The 20805-nt window shown below is 46.8% G+C and overlaps 3 protein-coding genes and 1 non-coding gene across 4 annotated transcripts; all 4 read right to left on the minus strand.

Annotated features, from left to right (window-relative positions):
- Positions 1 to 353: 353 nt before the first annotated feature.
- Positions 354 to 6166, minus strand: LOC102431258 (pre-mRNA-splicing factor CWC25 homolog). The gene is made up of 4 exons (XM_006108565.3): positions 5977 to 6166; positions 3881 to 4053; positions 1176 to 1412; positions 354 to 540 (listed from the first exon to the last, which is right to left on the minus strand). Exons 1-4 carry the CDS (start codon positions 5992 to 5994, stop codon positions 417 to 419), a joined length of 552 nt encoding a protein of 183 aa, XP_006108627.2. The 5' UTR covers positions 5995 to 6166; the 3' UTR covers positions 354 to 416.
- A 1049-nt stretch (positions 6167 to 7215) lies between these two features.
- Positions 7216 to 10153, minus strand: LOC102430614 (uncharacterized protein C17orf98-like). Its single transcript, XM_006108563.1, has 3 exons — positions 9947 to 10153; positions 8229 to 8328; positions 7216 to 7373 (listed from the first exon to the last, which is right to left on the minus strand). Exons 1-3 carry the CDS (start codon positions 10151 to 10153, stop codon positions 7216 to 7218), a joined length of 465 nt encoding a protein of 154 aa, XP_006108625.1.
- A 2689-nt stretch (positions 10154 to 12842) lies between these two features.
- Positions 12843 to 16894, minus strand: LOC102430942 (60S ribosomal protein L23). The gene is made up of 5 exons (XM_006108564.3): positions 16810 to 16894; positions 16189 to 16272; positions 15766 to 15894; positions 13099 to 13212; positions 12843 to 12977 (listed from the first exon to the last, which is right to left on the minus strand). Exons 1-5 carry the CDS (start codon positions 16820 to 16822, stop codon positions 12895 to 12897), a joined length of 423 nt encoding a protein of 140 aa, XP_006108626.1. The 5' UTR covers positions 16823 to 16894; the 3' UTR covers positions 12843 to 12894.
- Positions 16022 to 16158, minus strand: LOC111824592. Its single transcript, XR_002827701.1, has one exon. It is a non-coding gene; the product is annotated as a small nucleolar RNA SNORA21 (small nucleolar RNA).
- Positions 16895 to 20805: the final 3911 nt, after the last annotated feature.

Genomic DNA, 20805 nt, shown 5'->3' on the forward strand with positions numbered 1-20805 from the left:
TAACCAGTCCCTGGAACCACTGCCTAGCACATCCATCTGTCAAAAGAATTCCAACTTCACTGAAAGCATGTGGGAACGGAAAGATCAATCTTTACATTTTCCTTGCCAACTGATCCAAGAAATAATCACATAATATGTCATGTGAATGCTGCATGGACCCTAGAAAGTCTGCCACCTGCTCTCCTGAACACACTGGATGATCATGCTTTCCACAGGCATAACCCATACCCCTCTTTTTCTGGAACCATGCCATCACATGGTACTTTCCCAACCAAAAGACATAAAACAGAAAATCAAGCTTAATTAAGCTTGATAAATTAAGATTGCATAAAATCACCAGGAAAGGTCTCTAAAAGACAAAAATTTTTAAAGCCAGTTTTCCTTCTCGTAAGGTAAGAGTAAATGGAGTGAAGTTCTCATGTTAAAGTAGCTAAAAGATACTCCTGGTGCTCATTTGATACACTACTTACCAATTCTTTGATTTTCTTCATTTTCACAGGATTATTCAATACCTCTCTTTTTTTCTCTTCTTCCTTCTTCCTAAAGAGAGAAAATTATAAAAATCATAACAACTTATTTTAGGAAGGAGATTAAGTCACTCATTCCACTCTCCACAATTCTATGTAGCAATCTTTTTTCGAAAGGCATGTAGGCAGGTCCTAGGTTGAAATCTACATGAAGGTTTTGAAAGCCAGAAACCTTCCCCAAATCTGCATAAGGGACTGAATATTGTGAGGAAAGTCCACACTGTTCCCTGTGGTGCAAGAGAGCTGGTGTGTTTCTTGTTAGGCTTCACCCTCAAGGCTTCCCAAATAGTCCGGTAAACGGGGTCAGCCTGTGTGTCAATTGATGGCCGCGTATCTCCAAATTCCCAAGAAGCTGCCCGTCTTCCTCACCTTGCTTCTACCTCGCATTTTTTATTAAGGGACAACAGTAAATGAATAAATCTGGTCTGGTTTAGTCTGGTCTGGTCCACTTGCTAATCTCTTCCCATGTGGCCTATACCAGGCGCCCATAATGGAGCCTCCGTCCCAACATCAAGCAGCCCAAATGGAGACAAATTCTTTTCCATGATATATAAAAGCTAAGAGGAAACCAGCTGTGACGTGAGAAGCTAAATAACACTTCTACTAAGCATCTCTGTAACAAAACCCCTCCCAGCCCCTCCTCAGTACCTGATGATGAAGAGTGGGTCCTCCCGGATCTTGCTGGCCATGTCAAGGAGGGAATTGGCACCCGAAGGGGCAAAGATAGAGCCTGGGAGGAGTCCTGTCTCAGAAGAACAGCCTGCCTCCTTCTCCTCCATCTTCTCAAAAACGTATTTGTCAATGGGGCGCCCCAGCAAGTACTCATCACGGTTCACCATCCCACCAGGACCCTGGTACATCCAGTCCAATTTTTCTTCTTTCTTCCTAGATCAAGAAAAAAATAGAAAAGAAAATGTAGACACCTACACACAAAACCTGAACACAAAGAATAGATAATCATAGCTGGTCAGAGCAGGACTCATTCTACAGGCACCTAGGATGGGCTAAATACAGTACTCCCCATGGCACACAGGGAGAAATGGTGCCTGCCAGCATGAAACTTACCACTTAGCGAAGATCACTTTCACCACCTAAAGCAATTTATGAGGAAAAACTATGTTCCTCAACCTGGGGCACAGATCTTTTGCCCACGGCTTCTACAAAGCTTTTATATTATCCTTTCATTTCTAGAATAATCTGAAACAATAAGCATATTCTGATAATCTCATTACCAAGACCAATTTCAGTGACCACATATGCAGTTGTGTTCACTGTGTGTTTTGGTGCTCATTGTCATATTGGCACAAGCAGTGACACTACATTTATGGAGACGGTGAAAAAACACCAGAGATAACCTGATCACAAAATTATGCTTTCACGCCAAAAGAGGGGGGCAATTATGTCACAGTATCATGCCAAACAAATATCTCCCTATAGTTCTGAGAGAAAAAAGTGGTGAGAAAACTGAACCCTCATACAACAGACAATAAAGGCACGCTGAATTCATAAAAGCTTATGTTGAAGCAGCTAATACCCCATTCACACTGCAAGCAGCAATGTTTTTTCATCAAAACAGCATTATCTATAACATTAAATTAACTGTTTTTTAAATATGATTATTTTGTGTGTTTGTTTTTGTTTAAGATTATATAACAACTATGAGCATAAAGAACGTCTTCTTGGTTACATCCTTGGACATTTTAAAAAATATTATTTTTACTGATTTCTGAGAGAGAGAAAGGGAGAGGGAGAGAGAGAAACATCAATGCAAGAGTGAAGCATTGATAGGTTGCCTCCTGCATGCTCCCTACTGGGGATCGAGCCCACAACCTAGGCATGTGCCCTGACCAGAATCAAACCAGTAACCTTTTGGTGCATGGACAACGCTCAACCAACTGAACCACACTGGCCACAGCCTTTGGACATTTAATTTTTTATTTTAAATATATTTTTATTGATTTCAGAGAGGGGAAAGAGAGAGAGAAACATCAATGATGAGAGAGAATCATTGATTGGCTGTCTCCTGCATGCCCCACACCGGGATCGAGCCCAGAACCAGGGCATATGCCCTTGACTAGAATCAAACCCAGGACTCTTCAGTCCACAGACCAATGCTCTATCCACTGAGCTAAACCAGCTAGGGCCGGACATTTTTTTTTAAATATACTTTTTTAATATACTAGAACTGAACTATGGACCTCCTAGTTCATAGGTCAACGCTCAACCACTGAGCCACTCCAGCCGGGCTAATAAGAATAATTAATGCCTGACCAGTTTCATAATTCCATTTCCATGAACTGAAACTAAGTCTCACATGCACACAACCTTGAATGTCACAAATCCTCCTGTCATGAAATTATTAAGGAAAAGCCCTGTGTATCCAATGGGGGGACACATGCTACACAATACCCAGGAGACGTGCCCACGAGGACATAAACAAGAAAAATGATAGATGGCCCTAGCCGGTTTGGCTCAGTGGATAGAGCGCGAGCCTGCGGACGGAAGAGTCCTGAGTTCGATTCCGGTCAGGGGCACATGCCCTGGTTGCAGGATCGATCTCCAGTAGGGGGCGTGCAGGAGGCAGCCAATCAATGATTCTCTCTCATCATTGATGTTTCTCTCTCTCCCCCTCTCACTTCCTCTTGAAATCAATAAAAATATACTTTAAAAAAAAAGAGAGAAAAATGATAGATTACTCAAGTTTAGTCTCCTGTAGCTTTTATTCAATTCTGATTTAGAAATGCCCTGCATATTTCATTATTTTAATTTTTCTCAGAACACATTTACTCCCACCTCCTTTCACAAGATGGGTAATTATTATCTGCTACTCCTATCCTCTATTACACGAGAGGAAACAAGTAGGGTAACATCGAGTGGGACTGTCCACAGTCACACAGCTTTCACTGACAGACACACTATCCACCTCCTTCCATGAGACCTCACTGCCCCCCTAAAACGAGCCTGCAATACGTAAACAAACAAAAGCAGGAACGAGGCCTTGACACACACCAGAGGCAGGTAGTAGCAATCACCCTCAGCTGTGGTTATTTGCCAATCACCTACCATGAGCTTGGCCTACACCAAGCCCTCTACATGTTATCTCAGTCCATCCTCCACAAACCTTAGAAACTGGGAACGCTCACTCTCTGGGTCTAGTGAGGTAACCAAGGCTCCCAAACTTGCCCCCAATTACATGGTGAGGCTCGTCCATGCAAAGCCAGCCTCAGAAGCCAGGTCAGTCTGACTCCAAAACCCCTGCTTTTAACCAGCTACTGTGCAACAGCTGGATGCTGCACCTGTGGGCCGGTCCTGCAGTTCCCTACACACCAGGACACCCTCAGCCCCTGGCTTACTTGACAGCGCCAACATCCTCCGCGTAGCGCTGCATCTCCTCCCTGGCCCTCTCCTCCCGCAACTCCCGCTGAAGCTCCTCGATCTTCTTCCGCTCAGCCTCATGCTTCTGCTCAGCCTTCCACACTTTCTCCACATTGCGGAGTGTCTGCGGGTGCCAGCTCTTCTTCAGGTTCTGTGGTAATTGAAAGGAGGGAGAAACAATTCAGGGAGTGTATGGGTGGTAAATATAACTGGCCCTGCCTCACCCACCCCTCTGTACCCTAATCACACCAAGGCAGGCGCTATGTAAGGTCAAGACTGTCTTTAACAATGACAAGGTTGGCACCCACAATCTCTCACACACCAGGGGGTTTTTGGTCAAGTGCATAAAGCTTCAGGATACAAAAGGCCCTTCCTGAATTCCCTTCTAACACTTCTAGCCTGAAATGCATATAAGTGTGACTTCCATTGGCTATGTCTGAAGTGAGGGTTGGTGATGACAATACAGGAGGAATGGGGCAAGGAGATGGAAAGGTATAGGCTCTGTAAAGCAACATTCATTGTTATGAACACAGCCTTTTTCCCTTAGGCTCACTTAACCTGCCTCACACTTGCATGGTTTACAACCCCATCTAGTACCTCTTCCAACCTTCCTTCCCAGGAATCTCCCCTTGGTTCTCATCTCCCCCCACCCTTCACCCTTCTCCTCTCCATCCTCCCCAAGAGCCACTGCTCTGGCCCAGCTTTCCCAATCAGGGAGAGTTTCCTGGAAGAAATGACATCTCAGAACAATTATAAATTAACCTGATAATGTAGAAAGAGGGGAGGCAGGGGTAGGATTTCCAAACAGAATAGCGCACACAGGTGAAGGCACAGTGGTGAGAAAGAATATAGCACAAACAGTTCACTGTGGCTGGAGCTGGAGTGCAAGCTGATGGGGAGGCAATGTCTAGAGACATGTTTGGTTGCACAATTCGGGGAAAAGGGTGTTACTAGTGGCTAGAAGCCAGGGATGCTGGTAAACATACTACAATGCACAGAACACACACACACACAACAAAGAACTATCCAGCCTTGAATGTCAACAGCACTGAGGCTGGGAAACTCTGGATTAGAGCTTTCCTGTTCCACATACAATTAGGTGGTGAGAGCCTGGGGTGGCGGGGGCTGAAGGGAGTTAATGGGGGGGGGGGGAAGGAGGACATATGTAATAGTTTCAACAATTTTTTTTAAATTTGCATTTTCCATTAAAAAGAAAACGAGCTTTCCTGTCTTTAAATGCAGTTTTCCGAAAAACACACCAAATTCGAGGAACCTTGATGGAGTATTGGAACTCAGTAACATCCGACAAACTCTAACAACTACTGGACAGGTGACTTAATTGATGTGCTGATTCGATTAGCTAAACTTCCAAGAGGTTAGCATTCTTCTGATGTTGCACCATGCTATTGTGGGTCACTGGCCAATTTAGGGCCTCAGCCCTCTACAAATGAACTATTCTGCTTAAGAGCAATGGCCACTTAACGTATATTAAGTGCTATAAATTCAGGAGAAAACTCTGACACTATAGATAAGAATGCAGCACTGAAGGGGAAACGGAAAAGGTGGACGTGAACATCCTTTCAGGCTTAAAATGGACCCCAGGACATGGCTCAAGGGAAAGAATGGGCATAAACCACGCCCACTACAGCCCAGGACGTCGCTCTGAACTCCTAGCTGAGAAAGACAGATGTGTCCCCAGACAAGATATACAAAATAATGCCTGCGGGACCCGTCCTCGAGACCTGCCTCCTTTCCTACCCATGATTTCAACCCTGGCCCCCGGGCCTTCCCCTGGAGTTTCCAGCCGAGGGCCCCCCCTAACACACACACAAACAACACCTGCCACCATTGGGGACACACCTGGCCCACCTCCCCAGGTCTCCGCTCAGTCCTTCCGTGGCCTTAGCGATCCGCCCCCTCTTCAGGGCTACGGCATCCCCCCCCCCCCACCCCCGCAACTTCACCCCCGCGAAAGCGAGGCTGCGTTGCCACGGTTACCCACGCCCACCAATTCCGTCCCGAGCCCAACCCTGTCTCCAGCCTCAGTCCTCCGGCCGAGGCCTCCCTCACTTACCAGGTCTCCGCCCCCCATGATGGTGGAGACGTGTCCTCACTCCGTGGACCTGGAAGACTCAGGAAGGAGCGAGAGGAAACGTAGAGAAATAGTTCAGGTGCGACCGCCCCCGGTCTGCTCTCGGGGGCCACCGGCGGCCGCTCTCACAGCCGGATCTACATTCTACTTCCGGGAGGGCGTTCCAATACGGCGACGGCGTCGCGGGGTGATGACGTTGATTACTCTGTGACGCTACGTAGCAGGAGCGTCACGTGTGGTGTTGCAGTTCGAGGCCCTCAGGTCGCGGCGTCCGCGGCCTCGTTTTGGGCCCTCGGGTTGGCACCACGTCTGCCATCGCCATGGGTGTGTTCAGACGCCGCTGCTGTAGTCAGTTACGTGGCTAGTAGGCCTCGCCCAGCGGTTCGGTTGTCATGGCAGCGCGCCGCGGCGTCCCTCTCGGGGCTTCCATCGGTGTCTCGCGGGGAGGCCCCAGCGTGGACCCCCCAGCGTGGACCAGCTCCGGTCTCCTCGCCCGGCACCTCCCCCATACGCCCCGGTTTTCCAAACGGCTTTTCAAACCCGCACTCTCGGGGCAGGGGGGGGGGGGGCGGGGGACGCGGGAGGGTGAATAGTCAATCGGGGGAAAATGAGACATATGTAATACTTTAAACAAAACAAAATTAAGGATTTATAAAAAAAAAAAAAAACACGCATTCTCCTCAAACCTCGACACAGCGCCGACTGCCTTAAATCAGATCTACTTTATGGAGGTTAAGTAGAAACAATCAAACCGAAATTCCATCGGCCACCCTGCACCGAACCTTCGGAATGTGCCAGCTTCCCCATTTCCTTTCCCTTCGTTTGCTGTGGCCACCCTGCTCGCTCCATTCGTGGTGGAAACAGTAGCCAGCTCTGACCTAGCCCTGCAGATGTCTGGGGGAGAATTGTTGAGGGCTAGGCCGTGTGGTGCCTCCTTATCACACTGGCAAGGGAGGACTGAGGCCTCGCAAGCCTGGCACTGGTTGGCATGGAGTGTACAGGCACAAGCCTGAGATGCACTTTCTCCTCTCACCTCCTCTCCACTGGGGAGAAAAGCTGAGACTAGAGAAACTAGTCCCCCCCCGCCCCCAAACTCAGGGAAGAAACAGCACACTTGGAGGCACAGATTAAAAACAATGTTTATCGAAAATGGTATTGGGAGTTCATCTAAGCACCTGTCATAGAAACTCAGTTCAAGGGGTATGAAAGGAAGAGCTGCTGTTAGAAGAGAGGGAGTCGGGTGACCTCTCCGAAGACAGATGGGCACTGGCGGAGGGCTGGGGTGTTTCTGCGGTAGCCAAACCGCCCGTTGTACCCCCTGATCGCTTTCACATCAGCATTGTAGTAGTCATGGCCGATCACCTGCTGGAAGGAATGCCCTGGCGGGTGGAGAGAGAGGCCTGAGCCTGCAGGCAGCCCCCTCTTGCTTTCTCCACTTCCACTGGTATTAGGAAACCAACCCAGCTACAGCTGCTGTGCTCCCCATGTCTAGCGGAGCCTTCAATTCTCAAATGTCTCAAGCCTCTTTACCGAAAAGCCAAGGGTTGGTGAAGTCAAGGAAACAGATGGCTACCTAGAAACCCAACCTCATACCAGGAGGAGTATGAGTAGCGTGCAGGAGGAGTATGAATGGTGTATGAGGGTCAGACATTTCTGGGCTTGGCCAAACTTGCCTTGCTCCTAGAACTGAGAAAATTCCATCCTTGCCTCTGACCCATCTGGAGAACACTGATGTGCTCAGTGTGGCCGAATGTTACAGAGGGTCATGTGACTATAGAGCGTGGCTACAGGGTGGTGGGATTGGGGTGGGAGGAGTGTTTACCCTGTCAGAAAAATCTCTCTCAACTCTCCCATTCCTGTTGCTTCTTAACTGTGCCTGTAAAATAATCAGGAGACAGCCTTCCCAGGAGCAATGAGAGGGATAAAGGTTTTAGAGTTAGAAAAGTGGAATCCCAATCCTTGCTCAGCTCTTCTGAGCAAATCACTTTAACTCCCTCGGTCCTAGTTTCCCAGGTTGTAACATGGGGGTGGTGTGAGGGTAAAAAGCACCCGGCATGCAGTAGGTGCTCAATAACTACCTATGGGGAGTACTGTTTCAGCTTCTGCTCTTGTCTAAGAAGAAAAGCTGGAGGATGCAGTTCCTGGCCCTCTTCTCCCCAAACAGGTCTCTCTGCACCCACTTTCTCTCTCTGAACTGTGGGATGCACACCACGCTTCCTAGGTGGGACACTTGCCTGCCCCTGCCCAGTTTCTCCTGTTGATGTATTTCTGTTCTTCCCCGAAGATGTGGAAATAATCCACCACCCAGCCGTCCCTTCCTGTACCTCCACGATCCTGAGAGTGAGGAGAGAATACAGAAGACGGTTAGGAAAAAAAAAAGGACTGTCAGCCACCATGCTGAGACATGCACAATGCGGACTCCCCTGTGGCTTGTGGGGAGGGGGTAGAGGTCACAGCCAGGGGTAAGAGGGCCAGAAAAATTAAATATCCTTATGATCTCTATTGCCTCTCAGGGAGAGGCTGTGTAGCTTGACCCTTAGGGGGCTCAGTGTCTGCTGCCAGACAGTTTCCAATTCCAGCTCCGCCACTAACAAGCTGTGTGACCTAGGCCAATGACACAGCTTTTCTGGACCTCGGTGTCCTCAATCAGTAAAAGGAGGGTTGCTGTGAGATTTAAGTGAGATGTTTCAAATAAAGGGCCTGGCACAGTAAAGGTTCAATAAGCCTTATCTTTTTTTTTAAACCTTATCTTCATTTAAATGAAAATAATACCTACCACAAATGGTGGTTATGACAATTAAGCTACTTACAAAACGGAACAGAAAATTTCAAAAGGGTGTAAGCCATATTCTTTTCAAAGGCCTCCCCATATGACAGCTCCTTCTGTCATAAAAGCTATATGAGTAAACAGCAAGTACACACTCAAACATGGCATGCACAGATGTGTGTCCATATATACTTGTACTAAACATGCACGTGCACACACACTTGGGATTAAAAAAAAAAAAACCCTAGATTTGTTCATGGAATAACCCCCATTAAGTCGTATTCATACTACTGTGACATATAGGCACCAATATTGGAGGCAAAAGGGGTGAAAAGAATGGAACCAGCCCAATCAGTGTGCTCAGTAGTGGAGTGTGGGCACATGAACCAGGAGGTCACAGTTCAATTCCGGATCAGGGCATATGTCGGAATTGCGGGCTCGACCCCAAGTAGGGCAATCAATGTTTCTCTCTCAGCGATGTTTCTAACTCTCTATGCCTCTCCTGTCCTCTCTCTAAAATCAAGAAAAATATATTTTTAAAAAATGAATGGAACCATTAGCAAATAGCCTCAGAATCTTTGACCCCAGGGAAGTAGTCTGCTGGGGAGGGGCAAACCCCGCCCTTTCTCCCCGGAAAGGCCTGGGGAGAAGGGAGATCCAAGGAGGGTTGGGAGGTTTCAGCTAGAGGTTCCTCGGAGTGAGCCCCACTGTAACTATGACGTCACCGAACAGAGGGTGTGGCACTTGGTGGGTCTTTGTCTTGTTCACTGAGGTCACAGATTTTCGAGCTTTTAGAGAATTTGTAGTGTGAGGTCACCCCAAAGAGCGGGTCCATGACGTCAAAAAGGACAATGAAATCGGTTTGGGAGAAGCGGACTTGGAGCCAGGTTCCCCAGGCTTGCAGAAACCCAAAATGAGATCATTCTCAAGGTCAGGGATAGAAGGTGATTCTGTGAGCCCAGGGAGCTCACGCTCAATGCCTGTCATCACCTGGGCCAGGTCCGTGTGTTCATGAAGAAAACTGAGGTGTGTGTGTGGTGGGGCGTGGGGGGAGAGGGGGGGAAGAGGGGGGAACCTCCCTGGTGGGAGGGTGCTGGAGTGAGACGCCAGGATTTGGGAAATCAGTCCGCCACCAGGGACAACCTCTGCAGGCAAACAGTGGGGTGCTTTGGGGAGTGCCTATACCTGGCCGGTTTTCTGCAAAATGGGCGGAACCACACGGCTCCTGAAGTACCGACGGGCGTGGTAGTCCTGCTGCGCATTGTAAGGCGGAATCGCAGACCAGACCTTGGGCTTCAAGTGCTCATAGTTGCGGGCCATGGTGCTCAGGGCCACCCCATCCAAGATGAAGCCCTTCTGCAGCCGCAGAGGATACTCGCGCAAGTGCACCATCCCGACCGCCGTCCAAGGACCCCTCTGGTGGGAGTGGGAGGCCCCAGACAGAGCGCTCCCCCGCGCATTGTTACGTGGTCTCAGGACAGGACGCCTGCGACACAAAGCCTATTGTCCCATCCAACCTGGTGGGCGCTTAAAGCTGTGGGGGAAGTTGCTTGCTTGGCCCAGCGGGATGAGCAGGAGGCCATGCACGAGACTGAAGGGGAGAAGGGATTACTGAATGCGGGCCTTGCTTCCCGCTTTCCTTTAAGAACAAGGTTCTCTGTTCCCACCTTATATGCATTTTCCCAACTCAGTTCTGTTGAAAATCTTGTGCCCAGATGGATCAGAAAGAGTTCAAATAGCATCTACTTCCAACTCTCATTTTACAGAATTGGAAGTTGAAGCTAAATTCATTTGCTGGTGGATCCAGAACCAGAATTCAGTCTCCTGACTTCCAGTAAGTGCACTTAAAGCACTTCCTCCCTCCCCACCCAATTCTTCCCATCAGTATTTCTCTTCCTGTCAACCCCCCTAAAAAAACAGGTTGACATATTGCCATACTTTTCCCTCTGGCTAACTTAATGTATATGATAGGATAGAGCAAAACCTAAACAATGATTTTCTTTAGTTATGGCTTCAGATACTTTTTACTTCCCAAATTTTCCCCTTAAATCCATATAGGGTGCTTATATATCAAAGCACCCTATACAGACTGCTCACACCAGCTCTGAGGTGCTATTCAGCCTTTACAGGCTCAAGGAGGGATTATTTTACTATTAACATATTTTTTAATAGATATATCTTTACTGTTTCAGAGAGGGAGAGAGATGGAAGCATCAGTGATGAAAATCATTGATCGGCTACCTCCTGCATACCCACACTGGGGATCAAGCCCATAATCTGGGCATGTGCCCTGATCAGGATTCAAACCGTGACCTCCTGGTTCATAGGTCCACACTCAACCACTGAGCCATGCCTGCAGCAGGGTTCTTTTTCAATAAAGGACCTGGGGCTTGTCACAGATTTGAAGTTCACCAGGCTGGAGAATGCAGTAGCAGAAAGTCTATTTTATTTTATTTTTATTTTTTAAATATATTTTATTGATTTTTTACAGAGAGGAAGGGAGAGGGATAGAGAGCCAGAAACATCAATGAGAGAGAAACATTGATCAGCTGCCTCCTGCACGCCCCCCACTGGGGATGTGCCCGCAACCAAGGTACATGCCCTTGACCGGAATCAAACCCAGGACCCTTGAGTCCGCAGGCCGACGCTCTATCCACCCAGCCAAACCGGTTCTGGCAGAAAGTCTATTTTAGAGACTTCAATATTCCTGAAACCAAGGCTCAGTCTAAACAGAGCACTGGTTCTTAGTCTTGGCTACACTACCTCCAGTCTGACTTAATTGGTCTGGGATATGGCCTGGCCACATTAAAAAAAAATTCCTCCAGTTGAAAATCACTGCTCTGTAGTCCTGGTATATTCCATCCCTCAACTTGGACAAAAGGTAGATCATCTCAAGTGACGGAGCTAGGCCGGGTCTTCATGTACTCTAAGCTTCAGCCTTACATTATACCCAACTTACAGGTAACATTTAAGGCAGAGTATTTTCATGTACTAGATATATGAGGCTGCATTATTAATCCAAACCGGCAAAGTGTTCTTTCCCCATACCCTAAGTATGTCACCTAATTCAGTTTGGAAAGAAAAGCTACAATAAAAGTCAATACCTTCAGGCACAACTTGCCAGGATTTATGCCTATTGTGCTGACAATTATATCCTCTCCTTTTATTCTCAAAACAGAGGTTGGCATATATATGGCCATCCTGTCAAAACAGGGCAGCCCTAGCTGGTTTGCTCAGTGGATAGAGCGTTAGCCTGCAGACTGAAAGGTCCCAGGTTTGATCCCAGTCAAGGGCACATGCTGGGTTGTGGGCTTGATCCCCAGTAGAGGGTGTGCAGGAGGTAGCTGATCAATGATTCCCATCATTGATGTTTCTCTCCCTTCCTCTCTGATATCAATAAAGATGTTAAAAAAAGATGTTATGGCAAAAACTGCTGCAGATATTAATCATCTACCACAAGAGGCATGGCATTTACCATGTTAGGCTTTACAAATATACTGGTTTACATGCAAATCTCCAAGAAAACCTGTCAATGCAAGTGTGCATATTAAAAGTGTGTACATGGTTCCTACTGACATCACCCCTTGGACTCCATAAGCATGTCTAGGATCTGAGCGGTCACTCTACCTATCTATAATAATAAAAGCATAATATGCTAATTAGACCAGGCATCCGGAAGGACATAGGACGAAGCCAGCTTCCTGCTGGTCCCAGGTGCCAGAGGGAAGGAAGGCCTACTCTTGCTCAAATTTCGGGCATCAGGCCTCTAGTCTTAAATATCTTTCTCAGTCTTAAATATCTTTCTCACTGCACAGCAGTTTTCTGGGGTATCCTATCATCAAGCAGTACCTGCCACTTATTTACAGACTCCAAACCCAAATATCTAGTGTTTTTTTTAATAGCAGAAATTGGGATGTTGCAAAAGTTCTGTACACTCACCACAGTGCAAAGACTATCTTTTTTTTTTTTTTTTTAACATACATCCACGGAAAGTTTGTGGAGCAGTTTCTGTTTTACAAAGGAGGGGAGAGTTACATGCTGTCAAGAAGAGTGCCATGTAGAAATGAACAGAAGGCAAGTATTTCATGTCATCAATTTTTAATGGGTTTTTCCTTTACAAACACACCAGAGAATCATGCAATGCTGCCAGCATTGGATGCAATCCTGGGCCACAAGTCTGCACACTCTTTTGCAACTGGTCCTGTGATGGCCGAACCTGCATGAAAGAAGAAAGGTGTCGGTAAGATCAGAGGGTCCCTCCTTTGCCTGTACTCCTAGACCCAAGAATGAAATCACCCAATCTCAAAGATCCAAGGAACAAGGTGGTCCTTTCTTACCTTTCATTTCCCCTTTATTGTTTACTATGACCCCCGCATTATCCTCAAAATACAGAAACACGCCATCTTTTCTCCGGTATGACTTTCGTTGTCGAATTACCACCGCTGGATGTACTGAGGAGGAAAAAGGCAGCAGTCATTAATCCATCAGGTCAGGTCCCAGTGCCACCATAAGAAAGCAGTTTACACATCGTCTGGTTCCCCAACATTTCCCACTTGGACAGATGTATGCAGGAAGCTTGCCAAACACTTCCTATACTTACTCGTAAGTTTATTGTACAAAAATGAGGCCTTCATATTTCATAGTTCACCAAGGCTAGAGAAAGTCTAGGTAATTTTTTTAAAAAACCTGCACAAAAAGTTCATTATCACTACCCCACCCCCCAACTATTAAAATGGCCTGACCAAATGGTATATTACACCAAATCCTTTAACGACAACTATCCCAAATGTTATTTCTCAGCATAGGCGCTCTTCATGGCACAGGACAGCATGATCGTAATGAAATCCTTGGAAGCACCAGCCTGTCGTTTCCAAATTCAACAAATGCAATGCCATGCCTCTCAGGCACCAAACATACTTCCTTGAAACCAGGTAACCAATTAAACAGCATAGATAACATCTCATTAGTCTCTTTTGCTAAATTATTAAGAAATAAAATATAGTTTGGAGGGTAATCAGGGACCCGAATGAGAACCTGATGTTGCATTTCCTTGGGTATTAGCTGAATTTGGTTTTCCCTGAGCAGACTTTTTCTTTGCAGTCACTGCTGTCTGTTTCAGTTTGGGCTTTTTTTTTTTCTTCTTTGTCAGCAAAAGTACCATGTATTTTTGGTATTTTATCAGAATCTGTTTTTGCATGCTGGATTCGATTTGCATTGGCATTCCTTGTAACTCTCAAGATATTCCAGTTATTTAAACATAGTAAGGTGCCCTAGTCAGTTTGGTTCAATGGATAGAGTGGCAGCCAGCGGACGGAAAAGTCTCAGGTTCGATTCCGGTCAAGGGCCCAGGTTGCACGCTGGATCCCCAGTAGGGAGCATGCAGGAGGCAACCGATCAATGATTATCACTTGTCATTGATGCTTGTATCTCTCCCTTCCTCTCTGAAATTAATAAAGACACACACACACACGGTCAGGGAGCCTGACAATTCTTGAGTCAAGTTCTATGAACATAGACAGCCTTTTGTTCTTAACAAGAATACACAGAGCGACAGGCAAATAGTATTTACTGAGCACCACCTGTTGGACCCTGACCTACTTATAAACCATTTACATTATCACAGGTGATCCTACAGGTCTAACCCAGGATCCTGGACTTCCAGTCAGCCCCTTTCCACACTTCTGCATTACATGCTAAGTCTAAGGTGAGAAGTATTTGGTTAGCAGAAATAAGGGCCAAAGACGACATTCACAGAGTGGAAAATGCACAACTATTTTTGGAACCATGCAGTGGTCTCTGGTCTGTCCCAATACTGACTGAGACCCACAGCACATCCTGCTGCCATCTCACCCACAGCCATGGCCAATTGCTCTGCCCTTCCCTGACAGCCCCCCAGGCCACACACCAGACCCAGCAAGTGTTCTAAAAGGGAAGCCTGTCCACCCCAATCCACACATTGATTAATCAATACGCAACCACAATGCTACTACTTACTCCTTGCCCACCAAACCCACAAAAGGACAGTAAAAGTGAACCAAGTAAGGCTTCTGACCAAAAAGCTAAAACGGGAGTGGGGAGGGGCGTATGCAGGCCTACAAGGAGTAACTGGGACATGTGTCTGAGTCGTGTCATATTTCTAAGAGATGGCTAGGACTTCTCAGGAAAAGCAAGGCACCCCATGGCAGAGACACACTGACACCTGACACGGGAGGAAAAAAAAGAAAATCAGGAGCTGAACCGTGAAAGCGCACCAAGTATCAGAAGCAGTAAAGCCAGATAGGACATCACAAGTCATAAGTGCTCTGAGACCATCCCCTTTAATTCATATACCTCGCAGGAAAACTTCTGGGAAAGGCAGCTCCCTGTTTTAGTTTCTATCAGAAGAGATTCAGAAGCAACCACAAACGTTTCATCTCATCTAAAAAAAGAACCTGTCTTAAAGAATGAGAAATACCATGTGATACTCGTACCTACAAAGTGCTAGGGAACATGCCCGATGCTCTACATGCTCAGCACATTGCCAGACTGTACCCACTGGAGGAAGTACCACCATCCCCTTTGCAATCAGTAGTTCCAGGAAAGGGAAGACAGGTCAGGTCCTAAGGCTGTGATCTCAACTGGGTGAACGCCAAACCAGCATCAAAAACAGGTATTTACTCAGTACCACCATACCCACATGTAGCCCAGGGAGTCAGCAATGAACTCAAGACCTTAAGAGACAACCCTACATGTCACACACTCAGGGCTTTTGTTTCCATGTGTGTAGGTAGGTGAGGTGGCCTATAATTACCAGCTGAACTTGCTGGGGGAAATGGCAGAGTAAATATTTGGGCGATGGAGCCCCTAGTGTACATGGGAAGTCAATGAAGAACTTAGAATATTGATCTCACATTGCCTCTCTAAGGAAATCAAGTTTTAAGAGGCCTGGAAAACGGTAAATTATTCGGTAAAGAGAGAAGTCCCCAGCTGTCCAACAAGCAACGAGGGCTCGGTCACTCACTCACCCTTCTTTCTGAGCTCCGGTTTGCCTTTTTTGACTGTGGCCATCACCATGTCACCCACACCGGCGGCAGGAAGTCTGTTCAGTCGTCCCTTGATCCCCTTCACGGAGATTATATACAGATTTTTGGCTCCTAGAAAGGAGTGTAAGCAGAAGTGATGTTCTTCTGAGTGTAAGCAGAAGTGATATTAGGCAGCTCGGCCGTGGTAACGTTTCCCCCAACACTTCCCGCCACACTCACCCCCACCCCAAGGCGGACACCTTGTCACACCACCGATTGAAGCAAAAGCAACACAACCCGCTGCCGCTTCACCCAAAAGCGGTGTTTTTCCTTTGCCCTTTCTTGACGGCTCAGTGGGTCATCGGCAAGAGGCCCAACGAGTGCTTTTAAAAGGGGCAGGTGGGCAGGGGCAGCCGCAGGTCTCACCGGTGTTGTCAGCACAGTTGATCACGGCTCCTACCGGAAGCCCCAGGGAAATCCGGAACTTCGCCCCGGAGGACCCACCGCGTCCTGTGGGTGAAACAGGAGAGCGCTCGCCGTCCGGCCATGGCTCGGAGTCTCCTCTTTCTCAGGCTTTCAGTTCATGCGCATATGCACGGACTCGCTCTCTAGGGATCCACTCACTCCCTTCCCATGTGCCAACCAGTCCTCAGGGCAAATCGCCAACTCATTACAACCACCTTTACGACTCAAGTCTCGCTCCGACTTTTGCACCACGGCGTTCTCCCTGCAAAGCGGGGGACCGCGCAAGTCCCCCCCCTCTCGGGCCTAGGTCAACCGGGATTCAACCCCATTCCCGCAGCGCTGGGCGTGCAGCGAGCGCGCGGGGTGCGGTCCGGCATCATGTCCGAATCCCGCAGCTCAACTCTCCGGGCCCCCCGACCGCCTCTTTCGGGGGCCCAGCCAGGACGCTCGCGGGGCCCCTCCTCACCCTCTGCGGCTCGGACGAGAGCCAAGCGCCCCAGCTGCCCATGGCCGCCGCTCCCGGCGAGGCCAGCAGCCACCACGCAGCAGATGGAGAAGGATCACCCAGGGCCAAAACCTCACCTCTCTTCGACATCTTGGAGGCCGGAAAAGGATGGAAAGGAAGTACTCACAAAGGATGCTGGGATATGAGCCTTTACGCCCCGCCCACGATCGTCACGTGGTCCGGAGTTTGCTCAGCCCGCCCCTTCCCCCAGCGGGACGTGCTATTACGTAATAAACCCTGGAAGTGGGCGGTTCCGGGGTTGAGGGCTGCGGAAGCGAATGAAACCTCCACGAGTTCGAAAGTAGTTGAGAACACGGAAACGTTGGTTTGTTAATTTACCCAACAGCCTGTTTTTGAGCACTTAGTGGCAGGGACCAGGCTGGATACTACGTTCTGAGATGGTTAAAACATCTGTGCTGTGCAGGGGCCCCCAAAGATCAGGGTGTGGGAGGGCTAGGGGAAAACGCTAAATGGGTTCATTAGGATGTGATTTAATTGAGAAGTGCCATTCTAGCACTACAGATCATTACAACTATAGGTGTGCCTGGCCCATACCCATCTTGCTTTATTAATTACCCCTTTCACAGCTTCAGCCTCCTCCATTCTCCTGGTTTCTTTCTTTCTGTCAATACTACATTCACTTAAATATTGATTGAGTGCCCACTTTATGCCAGATACTGTCCTGGGCATACACTAGACTACATCAGAGGACAAAACAGATTAACATTCTTGCCCTTACGGAGCTCACTGCTGGGTGGTGGTGAAGATGGATATTAGACACTGAACAATCTATCTATATATAGAAATCTCTCTATATAAAAGGCTAATATGGAAAGTGTCCCCTTGGGAGTTCCAGGGGAGACCGGAAGTTCGATCGCTCGCTATGATGAGTGCTGACCACCAGGGGGCGGCACAGAACGAAGGAAGGCCACGGAGGGCAGCCAGATCACCCGCCAGGCCCAGGGACCCTACCCATGCATGAATTTTGTGCACCGGCCTCTAGTAGACACAATAATTGCAATATGTAGTATGTTAGATGCTGTTAAGTAGTATGAAAAAAATAAAAGCAGAACAAGGTAAGCGACATCAGGAAGTGGGAGGAGGGGCAGCTTGCAATTTAAAATAGAATGGTTAGTGTGGGCTTCATGGAAGGAGGTGACATTTAGAGCAAAGACTTTAAGATAAGTGAGTTAGTAATACCAATGTCCAGGGAGGAGCAGTCTAGAGCAGCGGTCGCCAACCTTTCGGACCTCACGGACCACCAATGGTCCTCGGACCACTGGTTGGCGACTACTGGTCTAGAGTCATTAGCTAATAAAAAGCCCTAAGGCAGTAGTGTGCCTGAACTATAGGAACAGCAGGGAAACCGGGTGTGTCTGGGCAGAGTAAAGTGAAGGGAAAAAGAGTAGGACACAAGGTCAGAAGCTAAGACGTAATGGAATCATATCCTGTTGGGCTTTGTATACCACATGGACTGAGAAGAGGAACCATTTCCCTGTTTAAACAGGATCTGACTAATATGTCAGAAGAATCTCTCTAGTTGAGACTAGAGTCGGAGAGGACACAAAGATACAAGTAAAGAGATCTGTTAGAAAGCTCTGGCAGTAACCCAGGAGAGAGAGGATAGTGGTTTGGACTCAGGTGGTAGCAGTAGAGGTAATGTGATGTTGTCAGATTCTGGATGTGTTTGTGGGGTGTGGAAGAAAAAGAAGAGTCAAAATGTTTCCAAGGTGCCCACTGGTGTGGTCAGTGGTTGAGCATCTACTCATACACCAAGAGGTCACTGGTTCGATTCCTGATCCGGCAGGGCACATGCCCAGGTTGCAAGCTTGATCCCCAGTAGTGGGTATGCAGGCGCCAGATGATGTTTGTCTCTCTCTCTCTCTGTCTCTACTTCTTCACTTCCTGCATTAGCACATTACTTAAAGACCTGTAATCTAGTTTTTATACTCACTGTATGACTGAAGTTATACTAGAAATTATATATACACTGAAATTGTACTAGAAAAGTCACCATGACCTACTTGTTTTCAAAACCCAAGGACACTCCTCTGTCTTTACCTTACTTGACCCACAGCATTTCACACTGAGAATATTCCCATCTTTTTAACACGCTTCACTCATGGTTTCCATGATACTAATAATAATAGAAAAATACTATTTGTGGAGTGTTAATAAGTGCCAGTCATTGAGTTTAGCATTTTATAGGAATATGCCTTCCGGGATCCTCCCAACAACCCTGTTATATAGGTAGCATTCTCATTTTACAGAGGAGAAAACTGAGCAGTACGTCAAGCCATGAGTACAAGATCACACAGATCATGAAAGGCAGAGCTGGAATGCCACCCAATCTGGTTGATTCCAAAGCATAGGCCCTAAGTCACTATGCTATACTGCTCTCTCCTCCTGACTCATGGTCCCCTCTCATTGTATTTCTCTGGGAAATAATACCCACCCAATAGCTTCAATTACCATCCATATGCTGATCACTTTCCAGTCTATATCTCCAGCCCAGACATTTCTGCTTGGCTGTGGCCAATAAGGATTGTCCAAGATTTACAATGGTTCAACTTAAGTTTGTTTGTTTGTTTGTTTTTACTTTACAATGGTGCAAAAAGTGATACATATTCAGTAGAAACCGTAGTTTGAATTTTGAATGTTGATCTTTTCCTGGGCTAGGGATATGCAGTATGAGGCTCTAGGGATGCTGGGCAGCAAGCCATAACTTCCAGTAAGCCATGTGATCATGAGGGTAAACAACCATACTCACCAATTGTAGTATTAAATGCATTTTTGACTTACAATATTTTCAGCTTATGATGGGTTTATCAGGAGGTAATCCCATTGGAAGTCGAGGAACATCTGCATATGAACTGATGATTGGGACACCTTCACCCTACAGGCACTTGAAACCCAAGCTGTCCAAAACAGAAACCACAATTTTCTCAGAAAACATGCTCTAATGCCCGTATTAGTTTTCTGGGCTGGTGCTACCACCAGTGTCTAAACCAGAAAGCAGGGGCACAATGCATTCTCCTCTTCTCCCAAGTTCATGGACCTAATCAGCAAGGTCTACTGACTTAACTCTACTTCCTAAGTTTTTCTATCCAAACGTCTGCCTTTTAGAGGCCATTGCAACAGCATCTAAATGGCCTGACCATATCTCTCATTGCTTAAAACCCTGTGTTGGCCTTCTAGTGCTTACACAGTCCGAGCTCCTTAGCACAGCGCGAGAGACTTTCCTGAAATGACTTCTCTTCTTCCTGGCCTCATCTCTTGTCACCTTGCCTCTTATGCTTCACACTTCGACAATACCAAACTGCTTGGATTTATGGACTCTTTCTTGCTTTATCCACTATTTATTCTTTATAACTCTGTTCAAATGTTATCTTTTCCTGAGTCATCTCACAACCCCAACATTCTCCGCCCTGAGCCACCTCTTTACTGAGAGCAGTGCTTCTCAAATATTTTCATCTGAGGACTATTTTACATTCTCAAATTATTGAATTACCCCCCAAAAAATTTTTGTTTTATATAGGTTCTATCTATTGACAGTTACCAGATTAGAAATTAAAATTGTGAATGTTTAATTATTTGTTAATTCATTTAAAATAATAAGCCTGGAAAATAACTACAATTTCCCAAACAATAAAATTTAATGAGAAGAATGGCTTCGGGGGGGGGAGGGTTAATGGGGGGATGAGGACACATTTGTAATACCTTAACCAATAAAGAAATTAAAGATTAAAAAAACAAAAAGAATGACTTCGCACTACATGCTTTTGGAAATCCCTCTAATATCTGGCTTAAGGAAAGACAGCTGGATCTTCATATTTTTACATTTCATCTGTTGTGATATCAAATGTCTTGTAGCCTCTTTAAATAAAGCTCCATGTATAAGAACCATCGCCCTAAAGTTGTAGATATCACATTGTACAGTACTCCTATTGTTCGCAAATTGACCCTGGTACTGATTGTGAAATCTGTAGGGCACATCCCAGAATGAATTGGTTAACATTACCTTTATTTCTCACCCTCTTAATGGTTGGTAAGGCTTAAAAGTGACACAGTGA

The sequence above is a fragment of the Myotis lucifugus genome, unplaced genomic scaffold (assembly GCF_000147115.1).
Source record: "Myotis lucifugus unplaced genomic scaffold, Myoluc2.0 scaffold_2671, whole genome shotgun sequence".
Taxonomy (NCBI): domain Eukaryota; kingdom Metazoa; phylum Chordata; class Mammalia; order Chiroptera; family Vespertilionidae; genus Myotis; species Myotis lucifugus.